This window comes from Chanodichthys erythropterus, chromosome 20 (genome assembly GCF_024489055.1).
Source record: "Chanodichthys erythropterus isolate Z2021 chromosome 20, ASM2448905v1, whole genome shotgun sequence".
NCBI classification, from domain to species: domain Eukaryota; kingdom Metazoa; phylum Chordata; class Actinopteri; order Cypriniformes; family Xenocyprididae; genus Chanodichthys; species Chanodichthys erythropterus.
The window spans coordinates 31303998-31314698 of record NC_090240.1 but is presented as its reverse complement, the minus strand read 5'-3'; the positions used below and the strand labels follow the sequence as shown (position 1 = coordinate 31314698).

The window sequence follows — 10701 nt, the reverse complement described above, 5'->3', positions numbered from 1 at the left end:
ACAAAAAACAAAGTTAAAAACTGTAGTAAATGTTAAGTGCAGTTCAGCCTTAGGATTGTTTCTCATTTACAACCAGGAGAGGGCGCTCTTGCATTGACTTTGAGTCCTTGATAGAGTAGTGAGGGAGAGGCAATTCAATTGGAATTTATATTATATTTTATCTATCATATATATATATATATATACATACATATACACACAATTTTAAAAAGAGATCTAAACTAGGTGTAATTTTCAATAGTTTTGTATTCACAAGATTTCATAAATGTTGTTATCTCATAAATATTGGAGCATCTTTAATGTTCTCTAAGCGCTAACAGTACCTAATATTTTATAAATCTGCTTAGCAACTCAAATGCTATTTTAAACATTTCTATTTGGTTGCTAGGGAGGTAACATAAATACTAGCTCATCGAAAGAGTCCCTAATCCTACGTATGAGCAGTAGTAAGTGATGATTGACTTAAAACTCACAACACAGTAAACAAAGTGACCTCAACATATTGGCAAGGGAAAAAGTCACAACCGCCCCTGCAAACCCAATAGTACCCAAAAAGAGGAAAACACACACTGCAGAAGAACTAGGATTAAACGGTTTCTTTACTTCAATCAAAACACAGGTCAGAGGGAAGAACAGAGAACAAGATCAACCACTGGAATGTAGATGAATCGTAATGAAAATCTCACAGTACAACAGTGATATCATTCACAAAACCAGTCATATATTCAAGCGCTTACTGGAATGGGATAAAAAAACATGCCCCGGTACTTTTCCCTAAAAAGAAAGTCTAGCCAAGACAATATTCTTTTGAAACAGTCATGTTCTTGGTCTTCTATTAGAGAGATAGAAATACTAGAAGTCGTTTTCAGTGGATGTGCACTTTAACAATCAAGAAAACACTCGAGGAAAAGGGCAGATAGGAAAGTAGTGATGAAAAGTGGTCGAGTCTCATTCATTCCCCTCATCTCAGTTCAGGAACGGGACCAAAAGTGTCCTATCGGAGTAGAGACCATTTGATCTGTTCCTTAGCTGACTGTAGCACCTAGAAATAACAAAAACATCCAATAAAGTTAGAACCAAGACATTTACTTACAATATTATGTACAATATTAGCATCATATTTTTTAAAATTTATATATATATATATATATATATATATATATATATATATATATATATATATATGTATATATATATATATATATATATATATATGTGCACAGACAAACCAAAAATTATAAATTTTTTTGTTTTTTTTTTTTTTTTTTTTTTTTTTATAACTATAGTGAATAAACTATATTAATGAATGAAATGTTCAAGGTGTCAAATACACACACAGTCAAACCAAATTGTGTGTGTATATATATATATATATTATATATATATATATATATATATTATATTATATTATTATATACACATTTTTTTTAAATTCACCAATAGTGAACATTTTTACATTCACCAATTATTATTAAATGAAAAGTGCTAAAATTATTATAAAAAATAAAATGTATTAATTTAATATAATATAATAAATGTAATCCACAATCAATCTGATAATATAAGGGTTACCAAGATAAAGTGAATTAAAGTGAGAAGTTTTTTTAGATGTCAAACTTTAAATGGAAGAAACATTACTTGGTGCTCATTTAAATCCATTTATAATGGTTGTTATAATTAATTTGAGGTGTCAATAGGATCTTAGGAAAGAATATATGAAAGGGGTTCTGCCAATTTATTATAACCTGATGTTTTAAATTAGGCAATGCAAAATAATTAGTCACATTTAATTAGAATGAATTACCATCTTCGGAATCATTTATTTGAAATGTTTTGTGTTCCTCTTCAGTAAATCCAATCACTCAGTGAGGACAGATAGGCCAAACCACTCCCAAAAAACCTCACTTGTCTCCAAAGCTACAAAAGGTAATTGAATTTTAACGTGTTTGTGTTCTTGACTCATTAATGCCATCATTTTTCTTAAGATACACACATCCATCAGGGCGGAGGGCAATGCTTTATGGTTTTCAATACTTAGAAGAATTCAAGGCAAAATATTAGCACCTCCTCTTTAAGATACAATGAGGTCCAAAAGCCTAAATTATAAAATTTCTCATTTATTTTTTCAAAATCCTAAAACAAAAAAAAAAAATTCAAAAGTTTGAGGACAATAAGAAATTGCTCACCAAGGCTGCATTTATTTGATTAAAAATACTAAAACAGTAACATTGTGAAATATTATTGCATTTTAATATATATTGTTAAATGTAATTTATTCCTGTGATCAAAGCTGAATTTTCAGCATCATTACTCCAGTGTCACATGATCCTTCAGAAATCATTCTAATATGATGATTTGCTGCTCAAGAAACATTTCTTAATGTTGAAAACTGTTGTGCTGCTTAATATGTGTGTGGAAACCATGATACTTTTTTTTCAGGATTTTTAGATGAATATAAAGTTCAAAAGAACAGCATTTATTAGAATAAATATCTTCACTGTCACTTTTGATAAATGTAATGCATCCTTGCTGAACAAAATCCTTAATTCTTTCTTTCGAAAAACAAAATCTTACTGACCCCAAACTTTTGAACGGTAGTGTATCTAAAATGAAAAACTGCAGAAGTGAAAAAGCTAAACTTTTATATCTAAAGGTGCGAACATTGAGGGGTAACCTGTAATCGAGTAATGCAGGCGCAGCAAAACATCCAGGAATTAATTCATCATCTTAATTTGCACGAGGCAAGGCAAAGCATAACCGTATAGCAGGGAAGACGAGGAGACAGCCATTAATCACGGACACGAAAGGGATACAGGCAGCCTGTCGCAGGGCCTCTTAAATGAGAACATTAATCAGTCCGCACTCACGACTACGGCAGCCACGGGGAGCCATCTCTGGCAGACAGCCGCCAATAATTAGCCATCATGTTTACATGCGGCAGACACACGCGGGAACCCAGGTTAGCGGCGGCGCGGGGGAACGTTCTTAATGTGGGAGCTGTGAAACCAGACCACCACGGACTCATTTTTTAAATGAATCATGGGTAAATCGCAGAGCCGCCAGTAAACATAAGAGCTGTGATCGCGACAGGTGCTGCTGAAGGACACCTTCTCTCACCTGAGTGACTGTCTGTTCTGTCAGAGGCACGTCATCACCCTGGAATGAGATGAGAGAGGGAGATGCTGATGACTTTAGGACTGCTGGCGTGCTTGCTTCCTGTCTCGTACATGCAAGATTATTGGAAATCAAACTTAATAGCTGCCTAGCAGTACCATAATGCTCATCACTGGCGTCAGAGCACGAGATGAAGCAGAGGCAACAAATACTAATCAGATTAACATTCACAACAGTGTAATGGGAGTCAATAGAGGAGAGCAAGAAGTAGTTACCCTCAAAGCAACACGGTGAACCACCTGCTGTGGGTCACTCTCCAGGATCACACTGCAAAACACACAATGACTGATCAGTGCTGCAAACAAAACAATGTGATTTTTAGACTATTCCGAATGTTTTCCAAAATGCATGCCTCCTTTTTAGAGAATATAGAGAAAACAGGAAAGGATGTGGACAGGATCAGGAAACAACACTCGCCAGAATCAATCTTATGTCGCCCGCATGAGCGCTAGTGGTCACAGAGGAGTTTTCAGTGGCCGATGTCTAGACCCAAAAGGAATCTATAGACTGTTTCTGCAATTATTTTTTTGGTAATGCATTTGTTCTTTCATTGCATTGCATTCAAGGTATCCATTTCATTAGTTCATGCATCCCCTGGGAAACTTGCCTAAAATCTGGGATTTGCACCATGTTCTACTGTTTGAGCTGCAGGATTGGCATATTTATACATGATAAAAGTGTTAAACAGAGCTGAAAGGAGTACAACAGTCTTATTGTTAGCTGAAAGCATAATATAATCAAAACAGCTAGAATATCCAATAAATGATGAAAGGAGATGTTGATTTATAGTATTTTATGAATGATTTGCATGTCTGTGGAATTCTTTAGCTGTTGATTCTGTGTGGGCCTGCTGATGCCCAATTATCTTTTTAAATGCAGTATAAATATGATTATATAAATGAATGAAAAATGCACAAAAAAATTTAGTATAATAGGGTGTATTCAGGTTGATTGGGACACTTTCTCAATGGGAAAAAAAGTGGCCAATTAACCTGAATTCACCCTACTTAAAGGGTTAGTTCACCCAAAAATGAAAATTCTGTCATTAATTAGTTTTTGCCCACAAAAAGTATTCTCGTCGCTTCATACCATTAAGGTTGAACCACTGTAGTCACGTCGACTGTTTTAACAATGTCTTTACTAACTTTCTAGACCTTGAAAGTGTTGATTATATATCTATGGACGAGTCATATACTTCTCAGATTTCATCAAAAATATCTTAATTTGTGTTCCGAAGATGAATGAAGGTCTTACAGGTGTAGAACGACATGAGGGTGAACAATTAATGACAGAAATTTCATTTTTGGGTGAACTAACCCTTTAAAATATTAATTGTAATAAAAAATAAAAATACTATAATACAATCCATATAAAATTCTGAAGGTCAACTAGTAGAGCACAGTAGGTTTGACTCCCAGAGAATACACATGCTGATTAAACTTCTTTAGATAAGAGCATCTGACAAATACATGAATGTAAAATATATAACGTACACATTCAGAGGTTTGGGGTCAAGAAGATTTTTTTCAAAGAACTTAATACCTTTATTCAGAAAGGATGCATCAAATTGATCAAAAGTGATGTATAATGTTACAGAAGTTTTTTATTATTATTTTAAATAAATGCTGCTCTATTCAACTTTCTATCCATCAAAGAATCTTGAAAAAAATGATCATGGTTTCCATAAAACTGTTATGCAGCACAAATACTTTCAACATTAGCTATGTTTCCAGCCATCTATTTTTTTTTTTTTTTTTTTGCGCATTTTGGGATATCGCATAAAAAAAGCGTTGGATGGAAATGCCAAGATGGGCATAAATTCTAAAAACGCACATAAATAACATGCACTCAATTGAGGGGATACATTTTTGGTCACACTTTAGATTAGGGTCCAATTCTGACTATTAACTATGGCTTTTGCCTTAATAAACTCCTAATTACTGCTTAAATAATAGTTAGTAAGGTAGAGTTGTTAAGTTTAGGTATTGGGTAGATTAAGGATATAGAATATGGTCATGCAGAATAAGGCATTCATATGTGCTTAATAAGTACTAATAAACAGCCAATATCATAGTTATATGCATGCTAATAAGCAACTAGTTAATAGTGAGAATTGGACCCTAAACTAAAGTGTAACCACATTTTTTTAATCAGATATGAAGACATGCGCATAAACTACGATGGAAACAAGTTTACCGTATATCCCTCAATGCGCACAAAAAAACCTCACATAACTTTGCCTCAACAGTGGATGTGAATGGATAACTGGACTAACCAGTGGACCAATTTCATTGCACAACATCTCAATGTTGGTTTGATAAAAATGCCTGCGCTAAAGTCTCTCAAAATGATTTGGTATAATTCCCTCCAAGAAGCGTCTCACACAATTGCATTCACAAACACCAAGCATCCGTACGCAAGATAACATGGCGGCGTTTTTTACATTTCGTCTGCGCACTATGAGACACAAGTCATTTATGATGTACGAAAAAAGAGCTACAGCTGCTTCCCCGATCGCAGCAACTTCCATTTCTAGTACAGATACTTTGTGCCAATTTCCCAGGAAGTGATGATTTTGTTCTCTTGAACAACAATAGGATGGAAACGGTGAATGTTTTATGTGATATTACAATTTTGCGCATAAGTTAAATTTGCAACTTTAGATGGAAACATAGCTATTGGTCATAAGAAATGTTTCTTGAGCAGCAAATTACTAATTTTCTGATGGATCATGTAACATTGAAGAGTAATGATGCTGAAAATTCAGTTTTGCCATCACATTTTAAAATATATGTTTAAACTCTAATTTACAATTTTACTGTTTTTACTTTATTCTTCATCAAATAAATGCAGTGTTGGCATTTCAAAAACATTAAAAAATCTTACCGACCCCAAACTTTTGAATAGTAGTGTACGTCCAGCAAGATCTCTATGGAACAAAATTGTTTCCTTCTGGTTTCCTCCTTTTTTCTTTTAATTGAATAAGTTTGAATACATTAATTACGCCTTACCCTCCATCAACAATCTCATCAACGGCCAGGAAAAGACCCTCCATATTTTCAAGCAGGGCTCTCTTTTCTACATTTTTCCTAATAAGACGAAGAAGTCAAACAGTTTTTATTGTTTTGGTTGGGGGGTTACTGACAGAGACCATATAACTCACAATGAGAAAATCTTTTCTACATTACCTCAACATTTGGCTCAAGGAATCAAAGAGGCAATTCAACACTGACATAAGCATGAGCTGTGTGAACAAAGACAATTATGAGATTCACACGGTTATGATGGAAAGAGACAATACTGGATGAAGTATAAAGCATTACCTCATTTTCATGGGAGCTGCCGATTACATAGAAATACAAATCAATATTGCTCTTATACACAACCGTTAGACCCTCCAGCAATGCTATTTCACCTGTGTCGAAGAGAGGAAGAATGATTTCAAAATATGACTTTATGTTGGCGAACACAAGACTGACAGTAACATAATCACTCACTGTCTGTCCTGTGTGTCTTGTTGAAGATGTTCTTCTCAAAGGCTTTCTGCTCTTTCACTGTGGGGTATGTGTCATCATAATACTGAAACAAACACAGTCAAACTAATATATGAAGCTTATAATACAGAGCCACTTCTATATTACTGAAATAGAAGTCAAATATATTGCTAATAAACACTCTTCCATACACCTTATGCAAACAAAAAGCTCATGCAATATTTATTCATGATCCAGATGTTCATCTGGTAATCTCACCTTGGCATAAAGTCTCTCTCCGTCATTGTCCATGATCAGAACAGCTTTTACAGTGTAGAGAGAGGGCTCCTGTCACAGCACAGACACAAACATGACCAATGAAATACAGTCACATTCATCAGCTGATCAGGGCAAAGGTTACGCAGACTTGTAACTGTAGCTCAAGATGCCCATCAGCAACTGCTGAGCTTGTAAAGTCAATATTATAATATATTTTTCCCTATAATCTATTATAACCTTTAAATACAATACATATCATATACACGTTGTTGTTGTTGTTGTTGTTGTTGTTAAACACGTCTGATTGATTCATTGTTTAGCGGATGTAGCGGGAGGGCTATTTGAACAGGAAACAGAACAGATTTAACTGCTAGCTGATGTTTTACACTTTAATAACAAATATGGGGATACAGAGATAAAATCATATTACCAGTATTAGCGTATCCATCTTGTACTGTGCAGAAGTTACTCACTCCAGCTCCGTGTATTGAATTCCTGCGTATGTGTACTTCCGCTTACGACATGAGGTAAAAGGGCAAAACTAAGCGGAAGTACTTTGTAAGGTCATTGATAATTGCGGAAAAATACTGTGGGAAATAAATAAATAAGAATGTTTTGAATTGACTTATATACACAACGCAGTTATTATTAGTAGTAGTAATAGTAGTGTACAATGTGTACAAGAGGATAGAATAGAAGCACATAAATCGAAAGCTTCCAGTTGTGTAAAATGTGTATCCTACAGCTATGGTGCCAAATGTTTCTCACAAATACCATGAAATTATATATATATATATATATATATATATATATATATATATATATATATATATATATATATATATATATATATATATATATATATATATATACGCAATCTGAAATATCTATATCTATTAAAAGCTTTTTATTGAAGCAATATTGATGTTGATGCTAGATAGTTTAACTTTAGCCTATGTGTCACAGTTTGGTGAACCATAACAGCTTTTATTTATTAAACAATGGCAGGTTTGGGGTAAAAACATGCAATGTGACATATAGGCTAGTACAGGCTAAAGTAAATATAAAAATAAACTAGTTAAAAATATACTAGCCAATTTAGTTAAAGTGTTAGTTCACCCAAAAGGGAAAATTTTGTCATTTATTATGCACCCACATCATTCCTGCAAGACCTTCGTTCATCTTCTGAACACCAAATTAGGATATTTTTGATGAAATCTGATGGCTCAGTGAGGCCTGCATTGCCAGCAAGATAATTAACACTTTTAATGCCCAGAAAGGTAGTAAAAACAGTTCATGTGACTACATTAGTTCAACCTTAACATTATAAATCGACGAGAATACTTTTTGTGCACCAAAAAATAAAATAACGACTTTATTCAACAATATCTAGTGATGGGCGATTTCAAAACACTGCTTCATGAAGCTTCAAAGCTTTACGAATCTTTTGTTTTGAATCAGTGGTTCAGAGCGTGAATCAAACCGTCAGGCTTGTTCGAGATGCATCGGCACTGCGCAGACTGACCGGAGTATGACATCAAAGTACCGCGAGAGCGATTCAAAAGCATAATGAGTCGTATGCTCTCCAAACGCTCTCGCGGTACTTTGATGTCATACTCCGATCAGTCTGCGCAGCGCCGATGCATTTCGAACAAGCATCATATGTATCAAACTGCCAAAGTCACATGATTCAGTAAACGAGGCTTTGTTGTGTCATAAGTGTTTAGAAATTTCAATGGTTCACCACTGGGGGGGCGTGACTTTGGCAGTTTGATAAGCGCTCCAAACCACTGATTTGAAATAAAAGATTCGTAAAGCTTCGAAGCTTCATGAAGCAGTGTTTTGAAATCACTAATCACTAGATATTGTTGAATAAAGTCATTATTTAGTTTTTTGACATTAAGGTGCACTGTAGTCACATGAACTGTTTTAAATATGTCTTTAGTAGCTGTCTGGGCATCTGAAAGTGTTAATTATCTTGCTGTCAATGCAGGCTTCACTAAGCCATCAGATTTTATCAAACATATCTTAATTTGTGTTCTGAAGATGAACGAAGGTCTTACCGGTGTGGAATGATATGAGGGTGATTAATGACAGAATTTTCATTTTTGGGTGAACTAACCCTTTAAATGTAACTATATGTTACATTCTTTAACATTCTGTCAAGGTTCTTTCAAAGTTCTCAACAAATGTTCTTCCATGTTAGTAGCATGTTAAGTTGGCTGGTCTTTAATAATGTTCTCAAAACATTAGCGCAAAAACGTTATTTATACATCGTTCATGGAGCATTTTTTTCTTCTATAGCCCCGTTTACAGTAGTGCATTTTTGTTTTAAAATGGTGTAAAATGAAAACGATCCGCATTTTCGAAAGTCTCCATTTCGAGGTTTGAAAACGCTGGTGTTGTGTAAACGACAGCCGTAACCATACCAAAAATTATGCGTTTTAAAACGAAAACGCACTAGTGTAAACAGGGCCTAAAACAAGTAAAAATGTTGGAAACACATCCAACTAAAGCATTTTAGGCCACGTTTACACTAGTGCGTTTTCGTTTTAAAACGCATACATTTTTTGTTTACACTACGCCAGTGTTTTCAAACCTCGAAAACTGAGACTTTCAAAAACGCTGCAGACCCCGTTTTAGTTTGAAAACGCTGGTGTTGTGTTTCAGTATAAATGGACCAAAACAGAGACTTTTGAAAATGATGGCGTGGCTGCCCATGTTCGCTCTGTATATCCTTGACCACAGTGTAAACAATAACATGGAGACTGAACTGAAATCCTTGCTGGCTTTGTTGTCATTTTTAGCAGCCATTGTGCAGTTAAACTGCATTTTTTTTATTACTGCAGCTGCCAACATGCAAAAGGCAATTGTTTACACTTGTACACACATGCCAAGTGTGCATGAACGGTCATGTGACATGCGTTTTCATCCAAGTGTAGATGGAGATTGTTTCTGAAACGCCAGTGTAGACGAACATCGTTTTCATTTTAAAACGTCATTTTAAACCAAAATGGCACTAGTGTAAACGGGGCCTAACATTCCCATTATGTTTGAAAAATAAAATGATTTAATGGAATATTTCCTTAAAGGTGCTCTAAGTGATGTCACACGTTTTTTGGCCAAAACATTTTTTGTCACATACAGCAAACATCTCCTCACTATCTGCTAGCTGCCTGTCCCCTGAACACACTGTAAAAAAACACGGTCTCTGTAGTCGCCACAAGTTCTGAAAACGGCAACAAAAACAAACTGGTGCAGCCTGGACCAAGAAACATAATAAACATGCTCCAGCCAATAACCGACAAGAATGATTTTAAATGCGCGTTCATGACTGTTTCAGGAAGCATGGAGGGGAGGGGGAGGAGGAGAAGGAGGGAGGGTCTAGCTAGCCTCTGTTTTGTTTGCCAATGCTTCGAACGTCAACAGGAAGTTACTCCACCCAGGATCACTTGCACCTTTAACATTCGCATAACGAAACGTTTTTAAAAACTGGGCATTTTGAGCGTTCCAAGAACAGTCAGAATGTTAGCAACAGGGAATGTTAGCAAAACGGTCTTAGAACATATTTTTATATATGTTAGCTGGGGACAAATCATGATCACAGAAAACTCTCTCGGCAACCCAGGAACTCATTTAAGCGTCATTCATTTTAGTGTTTTTCCTGTACAATCGACTCTGTTCCTGAGATCCAATTTTGTCTGAATTGAAAATTTTCTACCTACATTTTTGGCCAATTTACCAACTGAATTAACTAATTAATAGCTACTTATTA

The 10701-nt window shown here is 35.0% G+C and overlaps 1 protein-coding gene across 4 annotated transcripts; it reads right to left on the bottom strand.

The window, feature by feature from the left end:
• Nucleotides 1-236: 236 nt before the first annotated feature.
• copz1 (COPI coat complex subunit zeta 1) lies at nt 237-7478 on the bottom strand. 4 transcript variants are annotated; one of them, XM_067371304.1, is made up of 9 exons: nt 7357-7478; nt 6927-6995; nt 6672-6753; nt 6498-6589; nt 6363-6418; nt 6186-6263; nt 3390-3441; nt 3118-3216; nt 237-1042 (listed from the first exon to the last, which is right to left on the bottom strand). In XM_067371304.1, the coding sequence occupies exons 1-9, from the start codon at nt 7372-7374 to the stop codon at nt 995-997; spliced, it is 594 nt and encodes a 197-aa protein (XP_067227405.1). In that variant the 5' UTR covers nt 7375-7478; the 3' UTR covers nt 237-994. The 4 variants fall into 4 exon arrangements, with proteins under 4 accessions (XP_067227405.1, XP_067227408.1, XP_067227406.1 ...); XM_067371305.1 differs by having other exon boundaries at nt 265-1042; nt 3118-3156; XM_067371307.1 differs by lacking the exon at nt 3118-3216 and having other exon boundaries at nt 240-1042.
• Nucleotides 7479-10701: the final 3223 nt, after the last annotated feature.

What these genes read in the sequence shown, in the direction of transcription:
- copz1 (XM_067371304.1), bottom strand. An exon ending in CAAGACACACAGGACAGACA is followed by an intron (nt 6,590 to 6,671) that starts GTGAGTGATTAT and finishes TCTTCGACACAG; the next exon opens with GTGAAATAGCATTGCTGGAG. An exon ending in CAGAACAGACAGTCACTCAG is followed by an intron (nt 1,043 to 3,117) that starts GTGAGAGAAGGT and finishes TGTTATTTCTAG; the next exon opens with GTGCTACAGTCAGCTAAGGA.